Here is a 25,990-nt window from a genome sequence, read left to right on the forward strand (position 1 = left end):
CCCCCCCTTAAGTGCAACTTAGGGGAATGAAGACTCAAGTCAACAATGCAAAATGGGTCCCGGCTACTAGGCCATGATAGGTACCCATGTACAATATGCAAATGCAAGCAAAACTATGCAATGCAATCTCTCACAAACGAAGAAAGGGAGAAAACCCAATAGGAAAAAACTCCCCCCCAAAAGAGAGATGAATGTACAAAAGACTCTCAAAGAAGAAGGACAAAACCTCAAAGAGGAAAAAGTCCCCCCCATAAGAGAGGAAGGAGAAGTCAGCTGACCCCCCCTAATGACACATCCCGCACCCCCAAGAGAGCTCGCAACTGCTGGAACTTACTCTCAGTGAAAGGTTTGGTGAATATGTCAGCAATCTGCTCTACTGTAGGACAATACTACAAATCAATGACCTGCTCCTGGATGAGCTCTCGGATATAGTGCATATGAATCTTGATGTGTTTGGTCCGTTGGTGCTGGACCGGGTTCTTCGAGATTGCAATAACACTCTGATTGTCGCAATGTAGAACTGTCAGTCGTGGAGTGGTGAATCCAAACTCTATGAGAATCTGCTGGAGCCAAATGGTCTCAGTCGCTGCGTTAACAGCGCCTCGATACTCAGCCTCAGTCGAAGAGAGAGCAATAGCATGTTTCTTCTTGCTCTGCCAACAAATGGGGCCCGAACCAAGGTGAAAACTGTAACCAGAAGTAGACTTACGATCAACGAGATTGCCAGCCCAATCGGAGTCTGTGTAACCAACCAAGCAAAGTCATGTGCCTGCTGCATAGTGAATCCCATAGTGATGTGTACCCTGGATGTAATGAAGGATGCGTTTGGCGGCTTTCCAATGAAGCTCATGTGGGTCCTGCATGAAGCAGGAAACCATGCCAACTGCAAATGAAATATCAGGGCGTGTATGAGTCAAGTAGATGAGACTACCCACAAGTTGATGATACAAAGTGGCATCAACTAGTGGAGAAGAACACTGAGCCTCAAGCTTGACTCCTGAAAGAAAGGGAGTCGAAGTAGGCTTACAATCAGCCATATGAAAGCGTGCAAGTAGATCAAGAGCATACTTGGGCTGCGATAGTGTAATCCCGGAAGGTGACTGTGAAATCTCTATCCCGAGAAAGTAGTGCAAAAGACCCAAGTCAGTCATAGCAAATCTGTCATGCAAAGCAGATTTGACCCGGCTAATGATGGATGAAGTACTCCCTATAATGATCAAGTCATCAACATAGAGCACAAGTATCAAGTGAGAGTCATCCTGTCGCAAAATGTAGACATTCGGATCGGAATGACACCTGGTGAACCCTGCAGAGAGAAGAAAGGAATCCATCTTGGCGTACCAAGCCCTGGGGGCCTGCTTAAGGCCATAGAGAGATTTCCTTAGTTTGCAAACCAAGGAAGTATCCTGGATGAAACCCTGTGGCTGCTCCATATAAATCTCCTCATCAAGATCACCATGAAGAAAAGCACTCTTCACATCCATCTGATGTACAGCCCAACCATGAGCTATAGCAATAGCAAGTGTCACACGAATGGAGTTCATCTTGGCTACGGGTGCAAAGGTCTCAATATAGTCAACACCTGCAACCTACGAGAAACCTTTCGCAACAAACTGAGCCTTATACTTATCCACACTACCATCCACTGCAAACTCGGTTCGATAGATCCACTTACATCGAACCATCTTTCTCCCCTTAGGGAGATGGACTAGATCCCATGTGTTGTTCCTCATCAAGGAACTATACTCTTCCTCCATAGCTTGGTCCCACTCAGGAACCCCTGATGCTTCCCTAAATGTCTGTGGATCGGAAGCGGTAGCAATGAATGAATGTGGAAGATCTTGATGTTGTGATCGAGTTCTCCGTGTATCCGAAGGATCCCCAACAAGAGAACTTGCGGACTCAAGTGTCTGTCGAGCCCAACGAGGTCTAGGTGGAGGTGGAGAACGAGGCTCCTCAACTGCAAGTGGACCCTGCGGAGGTGTAACCCTGCGAGTTGGAGTTGAGGGAGTCTCATCATCTGAATCACTAACATCACTATCCACAATGGAGGAAGGTGGAGGAGGTAGAGAGGCTAAGCTAGGAGAGCTTTCCTCAAAGTGAACACTCCTCTCAATGAATACCTCATGTGTCTCTGGATCCATCAATCTGTATGCCTTAACACCCTCAGGATATCCAACAAATATGCAAGGCCGACTCTGAGGTTCCAATGCCTTGCGTTTCTGCGGAGGTATGCGAGCCCATGCGGGGCACCCAAAGACTCTGAAATGTCTCACAATCGGTTTCCTACCAGCCCAAGCTTCAAAAGGAGTAATACCTTGCAAAGCTTTGTGAGGAACCCGATTCTAGATGTGTGTGGCACAACTGATAGCCTCTGCCCAAAAGGCGGGATCAAGAGAACGTGCATGTATCATACAGCTAGCCATTTCTTTGAGAGTTCTATTCTTGCGTTCTGCAACCCCGTTCTGCTGTGGAGTGTATGCTACAGAATGCTGAAGATCAATCCCCTCAAATGTACAAAAATCCTCAAGTCTCTTGTTCACATATTCCCTTCCATTATCTGTGCGAAGAATCTTGACCACTTTCCCTGATTGCTTCTCCACACGAGTCTTGAAGTCCTAAAATCTGTCAAATACTTCACTCTTATGAATGAGAAAGTAGACCCAAGTGAAGCGGGAGTAGTCATCAATGAAGGTGAGAACATAGCAGGCTTTACTAAATGAAGGTGCTGGAAATGGACCTGCTACATCGCTGTGAACAAGTTGAAGAACTTCCAAAGCTCTCCAAGTTTTCCCTTTATCAAACTTCTCTTTGGGATGCTTGCACCCATGGAACAACCTGAACATACACCCTCTGAAAAACTGATTTGAGGTAGACCTGTGACCATGTCTTTAGTGCTGAGTTGTTGAAGATAGCAGTAGTTGAGGTGACCAAACCACTCATGCCATAGCTTACTTTTTGAATTTGAATGAGTAAGCAAGGCCCTAGAAGGTGAACTGGGAACAAAGTGGGAGAATGAATAAAGCCTTGAGTTGTCATTGACTTGTCCCACTGCTACCAAGGCATCATCATCAAGTTCTTTTACCACAACTGAATCTGGTGTAAACTCAACCTTTTTCCCATTCCCATAGTGAGTGATTTGGTAGATGGAGAGAAGATTGGTAGACAAGTTAGGAACATAGAGAACATTCTCAAATGTGCCATCATCCATGTCAACTGAACCTTTCCCTTCAACCTCTACTTGTGTGTCATCACCTATGTAAATGTGAGGTACCTTAGATGGCTCCAATGAAGAAAACTACTCCTTTGTAGAACCCATGTGATATGAGGCACCCGAGTCAAGTATCCATTGCTATGAAGAACCTGTTTTAGCCACAAATGCTTGCCCTTTTCCCTTAGACTGTGAGGAAGAAGAAGGAGATGAATCCTTCTTTGTGTAGGCGGATGGCAAGTTGATGTTGTTTTTCTTAAGAAGATTGGTTAACTCATCAACTTGCTTTGCGTGGCATCGATGCTCATCATGACCATACTTCTTGCAATATGCACAAGTTGGTTTATCCTTCTTAGGTGGTGTCCCCTTCTTGGAAGAGGATGAAAAATCGCCTTGTGATGGAGAGGATGATTGTCCTTTTTCCTGGTGTGGCTTAGACTTAGAGTGCTTCTTCTTCTTGTTGGAATCTTTGCCTTGACTTCCTTGATTTCCTTGATTTGCTACCAAAGCTTTGGACTTTGAAGACTTGAGAAACCCCATGTTCAACAACTTAGTTTGTTCCAATATTAACATTTCTGTGAAAGCATCAAATGAAGGCATAACATAAGAACTCCCCACTGTCAAACAATGAGTTTGGAAGCTAGACACAAATGCTGCATATTCTGGTGCAAGCTTATCCAACAAGTTGAATATCAATTGAGCATCCTTTTTGTCAATTCCACAATCCTTAAGCTTTGCTCTTAGCTCATTTGCTTTGGTGACATAATCTTGGATTGTATCAAAACTCTTGGGATCCAAGTTGGTGAGTTCATTGTCAATCTGATAGCCTCTGATTTCATCAACTTGTCCATACAATTTCTGAAACATATCCCAAGCCTCTTTGATTGTTTTACACTTCTCAATGTGAAAAATGAGGTTATCTGATACATACTTGCGTAAAGTTCTAAGAGCCATGCAATTCTTTGTGAGCCATTCTAATTGAGCATTTGGATCAGCCTTAGGATCAGGTGGTGCTGTTATTGTTCCATCTATGTAGTGTGTGAGACCCTTTTCCATTAATTTACTCCATACTTTAATTTTCCATGATGCATAATTATGTGGAGTTAAAGGTGGAAACTTATTAGGACTCATTGCAACAAGAATGGAAAGAGCACAAAGAGAGGCACAATCACACAAGACACCCCCCCAAAATTCACTCAATCAAAGAATCCCCCCCCCAATGTGATGATTTTGGCACTTTATAAGTAGTGTGTATACAATGGGCCACTTGCAAAAAATGGCAAAGTGGACTTCTGTTTTACAATTTTACAACTGCCTCAATAAGGCCAAAAGAGTCTCAAACTGATAATGCAAGAGATTTAACTAAGATCCAAGCAATTTACAAGTACCTAATAGGCCAAATAAGACCAATATATGAAAGTACAATTTCCACTCAAAATCTCTGAAATCTGATCATAGATTATGAAAGTAGACGAAAAAATAAGCACTTTCAAAAAAAACAGCACCTGAAAAGTAGGTCGTATGAGCTCAAACGAGGCCTTTGAAGTTGCAAAATTGAGGATTGGACAGGTACAGCTGAGAGAATCCAAAAATTCCAAAAAACTTGTGCACCACAATCAGAAAATAGCCATACCACTGCGAAGATCACGAAATTTTAGCCCATTTCAAAAAAAACTGCACCAAAAAAGGAGCAAAAATGAGCAAGATATGGCCTTTCAAAGTTGGATTGCAAAACTAAAAAGCCCAATGGAGAGGGGTCAAAAAATTTTCAAAAAATGCTGATGTGGCGCTGATGTCAGCAAGTCACTGTGTTAAATTTGACGACCATCTAACCGTCACAAAAACTTCGCCTTCCTACTAACTGGGCGTTCGTACTATACGGACTACTAGCTGTGCAATACGAATGCTGACGTGGCGTACAGACGGACTGTGTGGTGCAGGTGACGTGGCGTACGGAAGTCGACTGGGCTGCTATATGGAGATGACGTGTCAAGGTGTCAACCGCGGGCCAATGGCCCCCTACCATGTGGCAGACGCAGGGCCGTCAGTTGTGGTGGTCGCCGGCGGAGGGAGCGGCCGAAGTGGAGGTGGCGGCTGCGTGCAGAGTGGGAAACAGTCACCGGAGGAACCTACTTGGACGGCGGCAACGTGGACGGCAGGTACCGGCACGGGCGGCGGCGGGTGACGTGGGCTTGCAGGTACCGGCGCGGGTCTCGGCAGTCTGCGGCGGCGTCAGCAGCAGGTACCTGCAACTTGCAACACACGTACTGTGGGTACAAGGGGGTCCGCGGAGCCCCAAAAAAGCCAGTGCAAAAAAAACTTTTTTTTTGATTTTTTTTTTTATTTTCAATTTTTCGAAATTTTTGAAAAATAAATTTATTTTTTTTTGAAAAAAAATTTCAAAATCCGTATGACAATAGCCAAAATGGGGAAAAAAAATTTCTCACCAAAATAGGTCAACTTTATAGTCGAAATTTATGAAAACGGCCTCCCGGATTCAATGGTGATGTCCAAATCGCTGTATGACACCCCCAAAAAATGAAGATCCCCAAATCTGAAAATGGAAGCCTTCCACGATGTCTCCAAAAACCGATCAATGAAGCCCCAATAGCTCTAATACCATGTAGGATTTTGCCAAGATCAAGGGCACAATGAAAAGCATTAAAGAGACAATAGAATGACAAGAACAAACTGTATTCTCATCAATATGCAAAATGATCAACTGGATTCACCAATACAATGAATAGAGGCCTGCTTATATAGGCAAGGCCATATGGATGTATGAGCACACAAATATGACATGTGGCTCAATGAGAAACAAGGGTAGGTAAGAAATACTAAGGGTAGATAAGAGAAATAATATAATATTCCACAAGAGGTGGATGACCCACCGAATGTGGAGTGTAATAGCAAAATAAGACCACAAAAGGTGGAATTTCTCCTACAAGATCTATCCCTATGTGCACACTTCCCTAAGTGTCTCAAATCCAAACTACGAAGAGATGCATTATCCTAAGTTAACTTAAGTAAGTGTAATAATATCCAAAATGAATATTTATTTATACCAACATACTTGTCTGATATCTATGGCGTTATCATTCTGCATTACGTGCTTTATGTTTTAAGTTATTCACCCGAGAGGGCAAACACCAAGCCAAATTTCACCTCCGGATGTATCCAGTCAGCGAATTCGAACGTTTTTTATTTTATTTAATTTTACTTTTTATTGTAAGGTATCCATCTACAACAGTAGTAAAAATATTGTCAAAATCACTGCATCAAGGAATAATCACCCGATTGCTATGCTTGAAACGAAATGGAAGGTCTGATATAAACCATAAACATTTGCATATTCAATTCTCAATCTCTAATGTTATCAAATTTATAACTATTTGTTAATCATGTTTATCATTGTTTAGGACAATGGATTGTGTCTGCAAGAGTATCAAATGACTGCTTTCAGCACTCTATCAAGTGTGTAGTGGCAGTGATCTATAGATAATAGTGAGAAAGGGCTAGAACCATGTTAAAATCTTAGGGCCAGTTCATTACTTTAAGAATACCTTAAGCCTTATCCAAATTCTTGAGACACTTCAAAGTCCTATATACAAAAAGAAGCAGCCTTAATATGCTTGAAGACCTTGTGATCAACACCAAACAAAGACAGTGTACAGCTAAGCCATCAACAGTCACAGTAAACTTTTAATGATAGTGGTATCAAAAGAGAGATCACAGTGTTCTATGAAAAGTATCCTTTGTATCATAGTGTTCTAAGAAGAGCCATGGATATGATAGTCATCAAGTTGTTATCTATGAAATGTCATAGTGTATTGAGACTACAGTCCATAGAGCTAACAATCACAAATGATTGTCACATCAAGTAAGCCCAAGTCAAATGACCTACAAGAAGATACTCATCTAATATGGATGATGATGATGATGATATTTTTGATGAACCGATCAATGATCAATGATGGCTGATTGTTGACACTTGACATTATTATTTTTTAACTTTAAAGTTTAATATATATCATGACATTCGGGTTTGACTAATATTTGACTATTAATATGGCAGTGTATTTTGCTATGTTATTTGACTATGAATATGGTGGTGTTTTTTAACATAATTAATGCTGCAAATATGTATATATTTCTTATTTTTATGTGTTTTTGTATGGACAAACTCAAAACGAACCCAACCCCCCAAAAAATTTTGCTTGAACCCTCAAACCCAAACCCGAGCCCAAACCGAAATGGGCTACTTAGAAATAAAGTTATACTTAAGATTTACTTTTATTGAAACAAATTTAAAATAATTATTTTAATTTATTCCCTTATAATCTCCCACCTTAGCCTATGGGAATAAAAATAGGCTATTGGACTCTGCTCAATTATCACTTAGAAAAAAGAGCCATTACACATAGCACAAAAGAAAGACCTTTACAAGAATTAGAGAGGTACCAAGATGGTATTTGAGCAAGGAGTTGAAATCAAACTCAATCACCAATGGCACAAATCTTTATAGAGCAACTTGGCCAAAGATCTCAAATGTATTAACACATAGTTGAAAACGTTTGCAAAACTTAATCTCAATTAATAAAAACCAAAAAAAATGATTACTTTGGCCTTACAAGTAGAAAAAAATTGCTAATTTACTTGCAAGTTCAATAGAAGAACCAATTGGTTGAAAAAAGATGACAAGAATTCAATCCCAAAGATTGGCAAGGAAAACACCTCCCAAAAGGCTGAGGCCTATCTTCAAAAGTTACCATCCTTTCAAGTAGAAAGCAAAAATTGAAATCAATTCATATGCAGGTCAATTGATGCTCAAAGATTAAATTCTCCATTGAAATAACTGGTGATTTGTTTCGAGATGTGCAGTTATAATGATGAGCAAGAACAAATTTTACATTATTAAGAATGAACATCGATGATTTGTTTTTTTTCCAAATCTCTAACATATCTTGGAGTGAGTTTATGGATTTATAGAAGGTTTGATTCTGCCTTCTCAATTATGGCCAGAAAATAAGGATCCAATAGATGTATTAATCTCAAAACAAGGAGCTAGGCATCCAAGTACACACCACTGTATAGGAGACAAGACACGTTGATTGGATCATTTAAAACTAAAATATTTCCTAATCACATATGTGGAAGGAAATCATACTTAATTGATATCAATAGTTGAGGCATTCTGGTTTTCCAAACTCAATCATCTTAGATTGGAATATTAGGTTTTTGGGCACATTTTGAGTCACACTACAGGGAAAGATGGACACCAAGTTGCAAAAGTCTCTACTTTCCACCCATAGAAAAATGGAAAAACTTGAGTAGTAATTGAGTACCTAAATAAAGGAAATCCAAAATTTTGTGATGAATGCTTAGACCATAGTTAGCATGCTTAAAATAGGGCAACCAATACTCATGTTTATTAATCTCCATTTGAGGCACGTTATAGTTATATGCCACTTGAAAAATCCCTTGTTGTTGTTTGCCCTCTCGGGTGAATACTTAAAGCATAAAGTACGTAATGCAGAATAATGCCATAGATATCAGACAAGTATCAGATATGTTATTCCATTCATAATTCGTGTGTTGCAAGTTACATTCTGAAGTATATAAAGATACCGAGGGGGTGCGAGCACCAACCATCACACCGCAACTGCCACCCCTCGGTTGCCAACTAACAAACCCAATTACGACTTAATTAACTAGTCTTATTCCCGTATACAATAATGCGGCTAACATCATCCCCCCCAAAAAGAAAAGTCATCTCCAAGCGACTTACAACAAAATGGAGAATACATGGAGCTCGCAAAAATCCAGAAGAAGAAAAAAAACTAAGGAAGTGCAGAAGGCATCCCTGATGAAGAAGGCACCGGTGGTGGTGTAGTAGTGGACGCCAAGCGCCCACGGAGCTCATAAACCTGCTCCATCCTCCTCTTGAGATCCTGTTCCACGACCATCTGTCGCTCCATAGCAGTCTTTACCATATAGGCTACCTCGAGCACCTCCTTATCCTTCTTGTCCACACTTTCTAGTGCACTAACCAATCGAGTCTCCAACAGCTCCCTTGATGCCCTCTCCTCTTCCAATTGTATCAGCAAGGCAGACTTCTCTGCAACTAAAGTGTCCATCACTATCTAGTTTTGTGCCATGGTAGCCTCTAGCTCTCGAAACCTGGTAGCCAGCTCCTCCCAAGTTGTTACTGCTGCCACCCTCAAAGCCTCAACTGTGGTTGCCGTCTGTTGTGACCTCCGAAGCTCCAGATAACCTTCACGAAAGGCCTGCTCTACCTCTCTCACCAACGACTGCATCTGGGTCTCACCAACCCCCTCAGTGAGGCGCCAAGCCTCCAGCATTGCCAGGCTCTCCATGTCCGGCCACCCGGCACACTCAAAACACCTCTCAAACTCAGCTCGGCATCCGATGCAGGCAAAGGTCAACAACCCTTCCATCCGCTCAACCATGGTCGCATCGGCTTGGAGCATGGTAGATGACACAAGCCGCTATGCTCCTAGAGTCATCTCGGTAATAAACTACTCCAACTCTGCACCCTGCTGACTTCCCACAGGCACCCCCTCTGCTCTGTACGGACTGGTTACTACCACCATAGGGGGTGAGGCAACCCTCTGAACTACCCTGCTGCTCGAGGAACTCCCTTCCTCAAGATCAATGACATCCAAGGAATACATGGTCCGCACTGGGGATAGAGTGGCCTCTCCCGGTGCCACGGGTGCCATCTGGTAACAGCTCAACCAGTTGGTGAGGTCATCATGAAGAGTGCCTGCTGCCGTCATTGCCTCCTACATATATTCGGGCAACCCTGGCACATCCTGTCCTGTCACATCCGGCACCTCATGCACCATGGAAGCCTCTGGCACATCGTGGGCCATGGAAGTCTCTGCACTCGCCAAGGGCTCCACCCGTGGTGGTGTCATGGCTATCGTTACCCGAGGCTGCCCGAAGCTAGGAACTGGTATTGTGGTGACTACACTCACTGTCCCGAAGGACTGCGACACCGCCAACTAACAAGTCTTTGGTAAGCGGGCTAGTGTAAAGTGGACCTGCACCTGTGATGCTAAAGTAGACCCTACTGTACCTGCCGACTCCACTACCCCCTCTTTAGGCAATTGGTCGCCTCTTCTCCCTGTCAATCGGAAGCTTCCTCCGCTTACCTGGGAGGTGTCCTCGGCAGCGGCGCCAAATGTTTGCCCTCTCGGGTGAATACTTAAAGCATAAAGTACGTAATTGTAAAGCAGAAAATCGTGATCGAACCCTAAGTGTTCCCCCCACCACTCCAAGGAGAGAGAAAGGAGGTCACTAGGGTTGACGGTTTTCACTTAGGGGAGACTTTACATTCAAAAGAGGGGTTGAAACCCACAAGATCCAATCCCACACAATGCAAGATTGGATTCTAAATGAGTTTCAAGGGTTGTGACAGCAAGGCTACCCTCTTTTGTAAAGAATGTAGATAGAAGGATTAAGCTAAGAATGCATAAAAAGTGAGAAAGATTCACTTATAAACAGAGATAGGAATATGGGATGAAGCTGCGGACTTGGAATTAGCAGTAAAATGTCGAGACGGCGCTGTCTTGCAAATTTGAGCGAAAGTTGAAGGGAAGATGGTGCCCGGCGTGCACACGGTCCTCCGAAAAATCTGCAAAACGAAGGGGGATCTGTTCGTCTCTGCACAAGGATTCCAGATCTTCAATTACAGCCATGTACCTGCAACCTACACACAGAAAAGAGAGGATGAATGTGGGGTTACGGATTAGGGGTTTGCCCTTAGGTCAAACCCCAATTTTGGAATTAACCAAGAAATGAGAATGCTGTAAATGTAAATGATTGTAATATAAACAAGTATTGATACCTTGTTGTAAGAATGTTTGTATTCTTACATGCGAAGGTGTAAATGTTGTTGTATGTTGTATGTTGTATGTGGTATGTGATCTCCTCTTCAATGGTTGAATCCTTGTCTTGAATGCAACACTTAGCCTTGAATGGAGACTTAGAATGATCAATTGCTTGAAGGAATGCTTGGATGCTTGAATGCTTGAATGTTTGAATATCGTTTCCGCGTCTTGTACACATATGTCCTTCCTCTTTTCCATCTACCAAAATGGGAGAGGAAATGTAGTTTATATACTTTCCAATTAGGGTTGAAAGACTGATTTTTCCGACCTTGGGCCGACATAGCAAGATTATTTTCCAATTTGCAAACTAAAAGACCCGAAGCCCCATAAGAGACCGGGCCCAAAATAGGGCCAAGGACCAGGGCGCTGGGCGCCATGGTCCTGGGGGACTAGGGCGCTGGGCACCATGGTCCCACCTCCAGGGACAGCAGGGTGCAAGGAGGATCAGGCTAGGGTGCTGAAAAATGCAGTTTTTGGTGTCATAAACAGGTTTCGGGGTCTCCATTCAGGTTCAATGTTGCGTCGCCATCGTGAAGACCCAAATGCAGTCGAAATTGCAAGTGTCGCAATTTTAGGACGCTACAGTAATGCAGAATAATTCCATAGATATCAAACAAGTATCAGATATGTTATTCCATTCATAATTCGTGTGTTGCAAGTTACATTTTGAAGTATATAAAGATACTGAGGGGGTGCGAGCACCAACCATCGCACCGCAACTGCCACCCCTCGGTTGCCAACTAACAAACCCAATTATGACTTAATTAACTAGTCTTATTCTCGTATACAATAATGTGGCTAACAGTTGTTATATGACTGAAATGTACAAGGAATATTGTCGAACAGTTATCTACCAACCTTCAATCTGCTGTTAAAAAGTTTCGGACTGATAACCTGCGTGTTATTGGCACTGGACAGCCTTGCATAACTGTGTGTTATTGATTCTGAATGCAGTTTTCCTTTGGGTTTACTTGTTGGGACATATGAATGCAATGAACTGAAATAAATTACTAATAAAGAATGCATACAATCATCATATCTAGCAACTTGACATTTTGTCAAACATGTAGCATGCAACCTCAGATTTGGAACCAAACTTATTACAGCATATATAGAGCTCACAACTGAGTTATTTATTCAATGCAGTCCTTATTACAATCATCAAGCTCTAAGCTTGCAAATATATATACTTCCACTCTATACTCAGAATTATGAATGATCACCTTTTACAACCACACCAACAACTATATAGACAATGTAAACTATGACAAAATCGAAGTATGAACCTGGTAAATAGTCCGCCCACTGCTGAGGATGAAGAAGCAAGCACTATTTGATGAAAGAGTCCTTAAGACAAAATCATGGCTGTTTCCAAATCGCCCCTATTCTGCAAAACTTCAGACCATAATAAATAATCGGCTGCCTCCCAAACAGCTTTCAAGTCTCAAAACCCATCGGTTTCGCCTCACAAGGTGAGCGTTCCAGCTGATGTGAGGAATCAATGCAATAATAGACCTTAATGACCAAAATTGTGGTGTCTCCCTGGCTGATGGAAATCTGAAAATAGTCCGAGTTTATAACTCAAAAATTGGAAGACGCAACCAACTGAAATAAGCAAAATCGATGAAGACTTAAGCTTCCAAAATGTCTCCAATAACCTCCAAATTGTACCCTAGCATAATTTGTCCCTTGGCCACCAAATGAGCTCCAATGAAAGGATTGATTTATCCTTTCCATCCTGCAACACTTCAGTGGGTCTTTCACCACCTTAGTTATGCTATCAATGGGAGCTTTCCTTCTCAAAGACAAGTAGATCAACTGTAGAAACCTTCGGCTCCACAAGCTTAGTCACACAATAGAGATGTCAAGTAATCGATGATCAAACCATGAGGCTCATCCCCTTTTTATCCTTCTCCACACATGAATCAGCCTCCCTCTAGAAGATTCCATTTTAATAAAATAATATTTAATTGCTCCCTTTAAATAATATTTAATTGCACTTTAGAAAATATTAAAATATTTTTATAATATAAAGTGCAATTAGCAACATATGTGACATCATACGTGAGAACACATTATCTCACCATAAAATCATGTAAAATAATAAGTGAAGCCACAAGTAACTGCCACAATGACCCTCTCATCAACTCCTTGGCATACGAGGGTAAAATAATAGGCCAAACCCCATGAATGTCTACGAACTAGGGAGAAATGGAAATTACACCACCATCACCATTTTGACTTGGTTATGTAAGAATCTCTTGATATAAACCCCCACAAAAGACAAAGAAGGATCCAAATCTGATGCATTTGTTGGAAAAGATAAAGATAACTCATCAAGGGTACAATAACAACTTGCCAAGTTACAAGCCAAATATAGGGTAAGGCATGATCATAGTGTTGAGCATGCCATTTAAGTGGATGTTATGGTGTGACTATATCTCTTCAAGTTTTTGCATACAACTTGCTCAAAGTCCATGAATTTTCACCTATAACTCAGCTACTACAAAAGTTAAAAAACCTTGTTAAGAACTTTAAAACCCTTTATTTTTTGTATTTTTGTCATTTCCCTCTCACAATTAGGATTCAGTGGTATGAATTAGTTCTTGAGTGATTTAAAGGGTCTATGATGGTTGGTTAAAAGCAATAAAATTATGACAAAAAAAGCATTCACCATAAACGTTCCTATATTCCCCAGGGCCAAGAAAAGCACTACCAAACCCAAACTCCACTCTAGATTTTAAAAAGAAAAAAGAAAAAACCTAAAAACCATTTTCAAACTATGGTTCAAACATCCAAGAAAAGCTTATGTTATATAAGAAAATATGGACGACGAAGAGGCTTGATGTATAAAGTCCTTGTTGTCTCCCCACCTCGTAATTGATGCTTGATCCAAAAACAAAAGGCCTTCCTTCATATTTCAACAGTTCAAAGAAGAGAGAAATTGCAAAACAGGAAGCAAACAACAATGTTTGAGGTTTAAGGAGACATTTCAAAGTAAACTGCACTTGTACTTGGTCTTGTTTCTTTTAGTTAAATTGAAGCCTAAAGGCCCCATTCCCATTCTATTTCTCCCCATAATGGGGTTTCCAGATAAGGTGTCATCTTGGAGTATCCCTTGGTAATTTGACCCTGTTTTGCTGATTTAAACTCCAAGGAATATTGTCAAACACTTTGCACACAAGGTCTGAACTTGCCGATTGATGATTTTGTTTGTATTGTTTTGGTTTTGTATGCTGCAATTGATGTTTTTGAATGCTTCTAACAATGCAAGATTGACTAACAATGTCATAGAAATGATATGCCAGTTGTTTTTTGACTTTTCACAAGCATATAAGTGACTGAAAATATTAACTACAACTACTTGACAAATTATCAAACCCTTGGCATGCATCTATTCAACCGAATATGAAGGTATAACAAAGACACTTACAGCTAATACACATTTAGACAAACATGTGGCATGCAATCTTGTATCTCCTTCTTTAGATGCAAACCAAGTATAATGCTGATATATAACTGATCTAAATGCAATGCCAAGACTCTTGGCTTACAATCAAAGGTCGTTCCAATGACTAACATGTAACGTGCACCTACAGTACTAATGATGGCAGCGATCAGATTTATTCTTTCAGACAAATAAAAATGCAAGTAATGAACCTGGAGTAACATGCTGTTATAAATCAGTGATGCCAAGGGAGATCTAGCAACAATGTAGATGCCTCCGCAATGAAGAATCTAAAGAAACACGTCCCTGCTATAGCTGTATATAATCTGCCAACTAAATGCTTGATTTCCTGATGTATAATGGCACCCAATATGAATTTCCAGGTTTTTTGTAGATATACCTTCCAATCCTTCAAACCCTAGATGAAATTTCTTCTCTTTTGAGCACAATTAGAACTTTTGGATGAAGTCCTCCACAAGCAATAATATCAGTTGGTATTGCACAGCCTCAGAATTGCACAAACATCGAAGAGTTTTCGTTCTCCAATGTTGGAAATGACTGAAACCCTTATGTATTTCTACACAGCTCTCATATCAAAAAGCACAAGTTTTATAATCTTCAAGAATGAGAAGCATTTGCTTTTTGAGTCCTTTAATGATTAATTATTAATAAAGTATTACTTTATTTATAATTAAAATAACATAACTCCATAAATACTCATTATTTCTCGATCTCGTCTGAACCAGGGAGTCAACCACTGCATCCACTTTGCATCCATCCTTACTAAAAATAGTAAGGGTCCCTCTCAATCATCCACTGACTTACTATAAATAGTAAGTGTGTAGTATTGAGTCCAACAAAGGCCAAACCTGAACTCTGGATGGGAATAAGCCTCCTGCTCTGATAATTAAGTCCCTCTAACCAACTACCTTAGCCTATGAGGGCCAAGAATAGGCTAAACCATCCAAAAACAACAACAAGCTAAAAAGGGGACATTACACATCTTGTCTGAACGTATTGTGGTTTTTGAGTTCCTTTGAAGCATATTGAGTTATCTTTCATTATTGTTATGTTTCTTCCATTGTTGCAATGCTTTCAATTACAATTCTTAATGTAATTGTGAAGGTCATTAATCATGAACTATTAATTGATCAACTGCTTCCATTAGAAGTGGTTTTATAGACCAAGCCACTTCCAATATGGGTCTGAGGGATGGAATTTTTTCAGAATGTGCACACCCTTAATTTAAAAAGGACTTGAGATGGAATGTACGGAAAGGGAGCACAACCTTGATTTGGAATGATACCTTGATAAAGTCAGTTACTTAAGCTCAAAATGAGAAGTTTAGAGGTTTCTATAGAACAAACCAGGGTTAACAAGTTTAAGCACTAACTCATTTTCAGAAAGAACTAAGAAGAAAACAAATGGATGTATTTGCCCCATCATTTTGATAGAGATTATTATATTTCTAGAAAACAATTTAAAATGACCTAGACGTCAACCTGTATGCAGCAAAGCCAAATCAGGAAGGCAATCCCCACAATGAATGTGTGCTAAAAAATGGACTTCCCCCCAAAAAAATCCTTTCTATGGTTAGCAATTTCAAGTAAAGCAATGACATATGATACTCTCGCCCATAAAAGACTTCATAGCAGTTCAAGATGTCCACCATGCAAGAGCAACCTAGATGAGGAATATTTGTTTCAATAATATAAGATGATTTCAAATATTGATGAATATATTTTAGGAGAATGGAAGTAAGAAGAGCTGCCCCAAAATCAATATGGGAGTGGCTATTGGAGTGGCAAATAAAGCTTCAAAATGGTATTTTGCAGTGATTTTGCAGTGTTCCATGCAGCTTTACAACAATGGGATGCAAGGATGGGTTTCAAGGACAAGGGGACTATGGACCCAAATTTGGAGGGCTGAGGGGCAACAGGGAGATGGCAGTGCAAATATAATATAGTACTTGAAAAAATAGTTATAAAAAATGTATAAGTAATAGCACTTTGTCTAAGTCATTTATGTAAAGACATAAACTATAAATAGTAAACTACTAAACACAATGAATCAACTGCACCTACATTGAACAGTACACTAAAAAATTTGAATATCAATATATGCAAGAGGAATACTTTAATAAGCATAGTTAAGTTAATAAGGGAAAACTTCACACAAGGTGACAACTTAGGAAAATCTAAGAAGACTTCACTAAGTGACTAAGACAAAGGTTGTCATATACCCTCCTTAGCTGGGTCAGCCCAGCAATTCCTAAAAGGTGCTTTTAAACACCCTTATTAATTAATATATAAATAAAAATTGAAATATTAAAAAAATAATAATAAATAAAATATTAAAATTTAAATTTTGAGTTTAGGCTTCACATTTGGGCCCTAGTGCCTTGCACAAACAGGTATAGATTTTTGTCCTGCTGGCTGTGGTGAACATGTGGATTTCGGCATGCTTTTTGAGGTACAACTCAAGCAGGTCAGCTAGGACACAATCCCTAGTTACCTAATCATGCAAAATCCTTTAATTCTTCTGTTTTAAGATCAGAAGATTGCAAGTTTAACCCTAGCTGTCTAATCAGGAGGAGTGCCATTGTTGAATCGGAGAAAGTGGACAAGTCTTCCTGGTGGCTGGCCACTAGGTCACCTGCTGGGCACTTTATCAGCAGATCCAGATCGCCATGTGGTAATTTGTATGCAGGTAGAGACCTTTACAGGCCTTGGGTGTCACAGACCGAAGTTGTGTGAGGGCTCTGAAGCTTCCTGAGACCATCAGCAGCACCAAGAAGAGTGGCACAGTGATCAGAACAGCGATCGGACCCACATGAGATCCCATTTCATTGTTTAAAATTGACATCAACTTGCCATTCTGAAGGTTTGCATGCCAACTAGGAGGTTTGGGGCAAGGTGTTTATGCAAATCCAAGTGGACAGTAGCACCAGATCTACCAAAATTGAAGCTAAGCCATAGAAGAATTGTGCACCATGCAGGATTAATGACCCAGCACCAAATCCTAGATGCTAGCTCCTGTTAATACTATTTCAATTGTCATATTTCTGTATAAGAATTGTCCTTACAGCGCCATTGTAAGGTCTGTTGGACTAATAATTACTTCAAGCAATATAATTCAGAATATCTTCTGCGGTATTCTTCGTTTGTGCAGTCATCCTTGGATTTAATTCTGCATTTATGCATAAATCTACTATCTGCCTGATCTACTGTGTATTGTTTCTCTAGCTGTTTTGTGGTCTAGAATTTGTTTTCTGCTCACTGTGAGCTCATTGGAATTAGCTGTGCTGTTGCAAATCTATATCCATGCGAAGAGGTCTAACCCTAACTCTATGATTTCAAAGTTTACTAAATCCTGGGGCTATTACAAAGGTAGCCATAACTATTATTGAACCCTATTTAAGATCTGTAAATCTTTACAAAGAACATAAATATTTTAAGTAGATGTAATGTGATCGATTCACAAAATCATTTTTCAGAATCAGTAGAAGCTATTTTACAGTCTGCAAAGTCAAAAACCTAATTATAGACAAGCCTATTAAACCTTTGTATATTGATAAAACATCAACTTTCCTTCTCAAGCTGTTGAAACGGGCGCTAAGCACGCAATCCCTTGGAGAGGACTACTACTATTTTCAGTTTTGTTGTCAATGTAAGAAGCATGCAAAATAGATTAATAGGAATACTCAATCTTCACATCAAGAACAAAAGACTTTGAGTGGTTGCTAATAAGTGTGGCAGCTAAAAGTTTTCAGCACCTGCTCAAACATGTTCAGAATTGTTTTTGCTAAATGGCATCTTCAATTCCGTGAATTATTTCTGAAACATGTTTAATTGCTGGTTTTGGGTACAAACTACAGATAACTTCGGAAAAGGGCTAAAATTTTCATATTGCAAAGGAATAACTTAGTGTTTTTCCTTTATGAGGTGGCAGGACTTCCAACTGTCCCCAAGATGTTTGAGGGATATCCAGGCATCCCTAGCCATCCTGAGGGCATCAGCAAGTTAACTCATCCCCTACAAGGGAAATGCACCCAGGATATCCCCTCCTTACGTTGGAGCATCTCAAGCGCACCCTACATAGAGGAGGCAGTTTGGGGTTGAGTGGGAAAGGGCAGGGTATTCATCATCGTCCTTGATATTTTCAGAGTGATGGATCCCCATGGAACACTAGCATTTTGAAAGCCATATGGAAAATGAGACTGGCATCTATTTCAAATCTATGGCTAGAAAGGTATTCTTAAATTTTTATAGAGGAAAACCTAATGTGGAGAATATAGAAGAAGATAGATACTTTGATATAATAATTCATCAATTATTCGAAAACTGAAACTCTAGAAAGATGGAAGAAGATTAAGATATTAGATAATAGGTTTGGTGAGAATAGGCTAAAAAAATTTAAAGATACATGGAAGAAACCTCTTAAGACTAAAGAAATACTACAAATAGAAATTGTCTTTATGTGTACCAAGTAGTGCCTCTTCATGTTTATATCAAAGAAAAGAGAATCCTGAAAGAAGAAAGAGATGATGGATAAATGATGAAAGATGCTATCTTTTATTTCTGCTAATTTTCTTGCAATTGAAATAAGCTTATTTCCGTATTTAATTTTTAAAATTCGAATCATTTTTATTTTCCAAGTTTGGTTAGTTAAAACCAGCCGAGTGTTAGCATCTAAACCCACATTGTTTGTAACTCTACATAATTTTAGCAAAAATAATTAGAACATATAAAGAATTAAAAAAAACAAAGGTTGAATTTTAGTATTTTAGTTTATACCAAAGTGGAACGAGAGCAAATATCATGCAATTCCGTTTGACTTTCGTCCATTATGTCATTAAGTGGCCTAACTTACTGAAATAAAAAGTCGACCAAATCTCCCAAATGCAACTTCTCCAACATCTGGATATGTAAAGATGCCCTGTTTTCTCTCAAAAGAGTGACGCAAGAGAAAGCCTGTGTAGCAGCAAATTAAAGCAAACAGCACCAATAACACTAAGCTTATCCAGCCTGCTTCTTCAATAGTATATGGCGTAGAAAGAATACCCACACCAGCCAGCACATTCACACCTGCAAAGAAGAAAATAAGTAAGAACCAACTGTTTAGGGAAGACTGGCGTTATTAGATAATTTTTACTATGTGTCAAGAAGCTATCTAGGACTTTGACTAAAACAAATTCAAAGATGGTGAAGTTGTAAATCTTTGAAAACTGACATTTGATAGACTTCGAGGTGTCTCATATATTTCAGAAGGTCTAGCAGTGAGCATCTCCTGCAAAGGCTTGAAGAAACAAATGACAGATGAAAAAGAAAAAGAAAAATGAAAGAAATAGGCAAAGAATTATGTGTAATCCTCTTTCAATCACAAACATAGCTAGAAACGTTAAGCAAAATACAGAATTTTTTGTAAAGGATAAATAGATCAAGCTCACATGAAGCAAAAGAGTAAATCACAAAGTTGAAAATTAAACTCAGTCACATTCGGAGGAGCAGAAAGAATTTACAGTTGCCTTACAAATAAGGAACCTGCAACAAAGATTGGCAAATGAAAAAGATAACCATAAAGAGTTTGAAGTTTAGACCTGTGAAAATCACTTACTTTGGAGGAAAAAGGTCAAATAGGCCGAATGAGATTAATGATCTGTGTACCCCACTTTCAATGAAAATCAAACAAAGTAGAAGACACTAAAACTATAGCAAGAAGCTTTGAGAAAAAATTGCATGTTATATAGAAGCATTGTATGGTGGGCAACTATGTTCAAATAACCTTTGTACTTAAGGTTGAGATTCCACCCTGCTAGCAACAATTGCTCTTATGAGCCAGATAAATTCATAGGGAACGATTTAATCTGATAGTGAACAGTGCCAACAAAATAGAGAAGAAATATACAGCTAAGGGAGAGATAACAGTAAATTGCTCTTATAGCCAGATCAATTCATAGGAACAGTTTTATCTGATAGTAACCAGTGTTAGCCAAAGAGAGAAGAGATATACAGCTAAGGAAAAGAGAGACTAACACCAAAATTGAATAGAGGAACAAAACATATAAATTCGATTTCCTGTGAGATGAACACAGCTTGAAACCCACAACAGGCTATACATATTTTCTGGACGTTGGCAGAAACATTATAAGCAAAGAGCAGCAAGCAGTCATGCAACATAAATTTCATCATGATTTTGATAACATCTGTTACTCAAAAAACTCCATTTTTCTCCCACAATTAGAAAATTTTCAATTTACTTTTGAAAAATTACTGATATTTTTCTCAATTGTCTGTCCTTTCGCAATTTAGCCCCATTCAATTATTAATCTTTCTGGAGCAGATGCAAATGAATTGCTATTCAATATTTTGGTAACATTGCTTGAATTCCATGTTAGGTACAAAAAGCAAGGGAACCAACTCAATTGCAAAGATTCTTCAGCTTTAAATACTACCCATCAATCAGGACTTCGTAAAAAATGAAAGATAACTTAGGACCTTGGGATAATCCCACTTGCATTGCATCTCAATAATACCTTTCCTTGATGTCTAACTATGATTTTAGTTTCATCACTTGTGTAGATTTCTTGACCCAGCTATTTTTATAGACAACCAGAGTAGAAGTAACTGGCACTCCAATCACACTTTGCTGAAACTTTGATTTGTAAAAGTATTTGAAAGTTGCAAAGGACTGTGTTTTATATATGGCCACATACGTGTAAAAGCAACTTCTGTTTCAAAAGGTAGAGATTAAGGTAGTTTTTTAGGTAAGCATTAAACAAGAGACGAGTTTGCTGTGAGGTGTACAATCCTATGGCCCTCAAAATTCAAACTTATGACCTTTGTAGAGGGCACACAACTTCACCAACATGTAAGCTATTCATGTTTTAGAAAAACCCTATCTTCCTAAGAATTAAGAAAGTAAATGCTATCCTTGTTGGACTGAAGAGGTATCTTTCCACTAGTTCATGTTTCAGCAAATACTTTCGACGTACATGAAGTGACAAGAATCAAGACAACCAACTCAATGACCATCACTAAAAGCTGAAGTCATGTAGACTAGGGCGGGTTACACGTTCTTGAAACAGATATGCATCTTCTAGACTGAGACCTGTAGAAAATGTCTGCATAAAGAAGACAACATCTTTAACTTGTACAAGACATCACATAACATCCCTTGGCATCACAGTTGATGTCTACTGCTACAAAAAACAAAACAAAATCAAAAAGTAAATGATCAAAAAAACCTACACTCTAGAAGATCAAAAAAACCTACCAAAAACATTTCTCACTCATCCAGACAAGGAAATTTAGAGAGCAAAACAAAAAAATGTTCGCCAAATTTAAAGAAAAAGAAGAGCAAACACTATAAGGTTTCAGCAGCATAGATTTGTCAGGAATTGCAAGTTAAAAAAAACAGAGAAAAAAAAACCTCACTGGCACTTACGATTCAAATTTGTGATAGTTAATTTTAATTTTTGAACATTCAAATTGGATAAACATGTGGCATCTGTTCATCAGACATTCTTCATTCCCACATGCACCAATAGCTTGATGCTAAAAATGATGTCCCAGTCATCATCATCACATCTCTTTATGACCATGAGAATCAGGCAGAACTCAACCAAATACATTAGTTTGGTCATTATGATTAAAATTTTCAATAAATTTTTTTTAAACATACCATACACAAAGATATGAGGCAGTAGTAGACTGCTGGCATTCATGAACTCAGCACCAGCTTACTTTATTGATAAATTTTCATACCATTAAATACTGCTTGTACGAAGCTGCAACCCGGCGTAATGCATTCTGTAGAATTATGTTTTTTTCCAATCTCTTTGTCAACTTCTGTTCTAGTAATTTCATCTCTCTTTTCAGCTTCTGCAACTACCGGTAAATATGTCCTCTGCTCTTTGAGACCATCCTTTTCTGATTTACTTGGAAGTAATGGTATTTTGGAATCCTGGAAAACCCCATCCTCTGGCCTAAAAATATTCTTTAGGGAACTTGTTAGTTCAAGGCTTGTCTGAAGAAAAACAAACGATGGGGATGCAGCAATACTGTATGTATCCATAGACTCCCTGTCCAAAGTCACATTCAATGCCATTGATTAAGTTGCTAACCTCTTGCAAATTGAAATTATTCTATATTTACCCTGATATGAAAAAACAATCTAAGGAAGACTATGTTACCGTTAAAATATTTAAAAGTCAAAATGTTGAAATCTTTATAGACTACAAATTGCATTGAAAATAAACTGTATGCATATTAGGACTAGAGTACTTCATAGAATTTTCTCCCTAGGGTATCTTCTACTGTTGTCGGCAAGCTGAAACCCTTATATCCTAAACCCTTAAGACTGGAATACTTCATATTGCTGAGTTCATAAAGTGATATGTAAAGGAACTAATAAAGACATAATGTAAGAGATGCTTTGATACCTTATATAAAATGATCTACAAGAATTCTTGCAAATGTTTTGGCCTAGGGAGTTTTAGGCGATTGTATGCATAAAATCAAAAAGGGCAATATAAACTTTGTTAAAGTAGATCCATTCTGGGTAATATTACCTGGATTTGAGAGACAGTCAATCTGGCTAACAAGTCATACTAGACAAAATTGTTCCTGAAGCACAAATTTGAAAAAAAAAATTCATCACAAGATTGAACCGGACTTCATTCATGGCATGCTTTCATGGCTGAGGTTGTGTTTAAAATTTTAATCTATGGTACTTCTCTGGAATGAAAATCACCCTGTCCCCACTGTCTAGACCCTGTAGTGACCCTACTATTTCTCTATTATAATTTATAACCGATAATGCTTTGTAATTAATATTTTAAATCTTCTAACAATTGCCTTATCCCCGTTGTCAAGAGATATACATAATGCATTAGCTATAGGCAGATAACAAGAATAGAGGAAGGAAAGAAAAGGACAAGGCTATTAAAGACAGACAACAAAGAGACCAACAACCCCAGCAGTGTTTGAAGTTGAACAGAGTATGAAAAAATGGACAAAAGGACTGTCAAGGTCGAACTCAAATATGAGGAAGGAACAATTGCTGACAAGAAAGAAATAGCTGTGAACGACAGCAAGAAAACCTATGAGTAGATCAAGACTAATAGAAGCATGGAGATGGAAGTGATGATCCCAACAATGGGAGGATTGTTGACAGAGGACAGCATAGGGCAGAAGAAACTATAGATGGGGAGCGGCTTAATGGTGCAGGCGAGGAAAGGATAGAGTCTAAGGAGCGTCAGTCACAAAATAATGAATTCTGGTTTGAGACTGCACCATACTCTCAAAGAGGCTTCCTGGCAGAAAGATATTCTAAGCGCAATAGTGTACCCTGCACTGGATGTGAGCATTTGGCGATTCACCAATCAACCAATAAACAAACATATACAAAACCACATCTAAGAGGGTGCCATGACATCTGTAAGTGAAATAGTAAACGCATACACAAACTTTGTAAAGTAGGAAGCATATACAGACAACGACTAAGAAAAGGCCCTTACAGTGAATACTTTTGTATACTAATATTGTCAATCTGATGTGCATATAGTTGCTAGTGCATATAGTTGCTAGTGCAAAACCATCCATAACAGTTATAATAATTTTGCCAATATATGTTTCTTGCAGTGTGTTTTGGCCTCATGGTGATGACATTTGTTGTTGCATTTGGATCCCTTCCTTCGCACTCCTCCATGGCCATCTGGACACCTCCATTGACAAGGTCATCCAATGACTTTATCAGCACCCATGTTTTCAAGTCTGCAAATAGTGTTGGAGAAAAAAACCATGTAATCCGAAATGGGTGAATTTCATTTGTGTTCAAAATTGATAAATATAAACACCTGTATGAGGAAAAGCCATAACATCTGTCATATCAAAATAAGAGGAAAAATTTTTATCCGGGGCTAGTAAGTTAGAGAATCTATTAAAGCAATGGACCAGGTTCAAATCTTGGGTGTTGTAACCACTGTGTGTTACTGTCGATGTAAGTAAGGAGTTGGTTTCCCATGAATCCATGCTTTGAGACAGGTTAATTTTCTTCTCAATTAAAATTTCAAGGGGCATAAATTTTAGATGGAAACAAAATAATTTAACAATCGAAGTGTGCATTATGTGATGAAAAAAATTGTAGACATCAAGGAAATTCAAATGGGTGCATTGTGAGAAAAAGACAAAATCCATTATATCAAAAAGTGAAAAATGTAATAAAACACCAAAACCATAAACAGTTGACAGCTAGATTCTGAATTTCAAGGACACGTATAGTTCATTTCATATATGACACGGATGGGGGAACTTAGGCAGACTAACTCCATCAGCCCAATTCATCTCTCTTTAAAAAAACGCGATCACACATAACTCCATCTGTAACTTTATATAAAATAAAAAGAACATACACAACGAATATGCACCATACCTGTAACTCTGAGGCCATTGGGCGGAAATAAATGAAGATGGGGGTGAACCATTTTCAGGAAAAGAATCCTTGCTTTCCGAATGAAGCCGCTCTTCGTCATCATCATCATGAATTTCTTCCTGGTCCATTAGTTTTTCACTCTCCTCGTCTTCGATAAAAATGTCGTCATCTTCTCTGTGCTTGTTTGAATCCATTCTCAATAAATGTTTATCGTTTTCAACTCTGTACCTCGTCTTCAAACCTGCAGGATAACGGTAACTATGTTTGAATGTTCATAAACGCAATGTGCAAACATAAACGGAAGGAAACATATAGAAAGTTCTAGTTAACAGAAAGTCGTTATGTTTGGATGTTCATAAACGCAATGTGCAAATATACGGAAGGAAACATATAGAAAGTCCTAGTTAACAGAGAGTCCAAAAATTCGTGTTTAACAAAAAAATAAATGTGCTTAATTGCTGGCCGTTCAAATCATCGATATATTTAATTAAAAATTTGGGAAAAAGGTCGAATGATTATGCAGTTATATGAGATTTTTGTTCAAACTTTTTTGAATATATTATAAAGTCGGTGATTCAAGTCGTGGTCTTTTCACCACCTTCATATAAAGAGCCAATCTCCACTTACTACTTCTCAATAATATTGGCCGTTTTGGTGTCGTTTATTTTCCTTTCTCGTCTTTTTGTGAATAGTTTAATATAAAAATTTTAAGGTTCAATTGAAGTTAAAATTCAATTGAGAAAAAAAAATGTAAAAATTTAAAAAACAATGATGAATTAGTAATGCACTAAAAAAATCTTAAATTTATTTTTAAGTTTCTAAATTCACACCCAAAAATCTTGTTTATTATAAAAATAGAAACTATTTTAAATTTTCTTATTACAATATTTTTAAAAATTAGAAATGATTATATCTTATCATTTCAGTGGTTAGAAGTTTCTATATTGATATTTAAGACAATCTTATAAACAATAAATTGAC

General features: G+C 38.6%; 1 protein-coding gene across 6 annotated transcripts in view; it reads right to left on the reverse strand.

Moving 5' to 3' along the window:
• The window catches only part of LOC131031313 (amino acid transporter AVT1A), an 85,729-nt gene extending 60,378 nt beyond the window's left edge, over positions 1-25,351 (reverse strand). For 2 of the 6 annotated variants that reach the window (XR_009372726.1, XM_057962404.2), the window contains exons 1-3: positions 25,010-25,351; positions 22,342-22,658; positions 19,448-19,662 (exon numbers count right to left, since the gene is read on the reverse strand). Coding sequence is in view for 5 of the 6 variants with exons in the window: in XM_057962404.2 (XP_057818387.2) it covers positions 19,448-19,662; positions 22,342-22,658; positions 25,010-25,203 (726 nt within the window). In the remaining variant the exon portion in view is untranslated. Of the gene's footprint in view, positions 1-19,447; positions 19,663-22,341; positions 22,659-23,018; positions 23,111-23,147; positions 23,943-24,095; positions 24,571-25,009 lie in introns of those variants that run through there. The other 4 variants (XM_057962409.2, XM_057962406.2, XM_057962407.2 and 1 more) reach the window with 4 other exon arrangements.
• Between the last annotated feature and the right edge of the window lie 639 nt (positions 25,352-25,990).

The sequence above is a fragment of the Cryptomeria japonica genome, chromosome 5, assembly GCF_030272615.1.
Source record: "Cryptomeria japonica chromosome 5, Sugi_1.0, whole genome shotgun sequence".
Taxonomy (NCBI): Eukaryota; Viridiplantae; Streptophyta; class Pinopsida; order Cupressales; family Cupressaceae; genus Cryptomeria; species Cryptomeria japonica.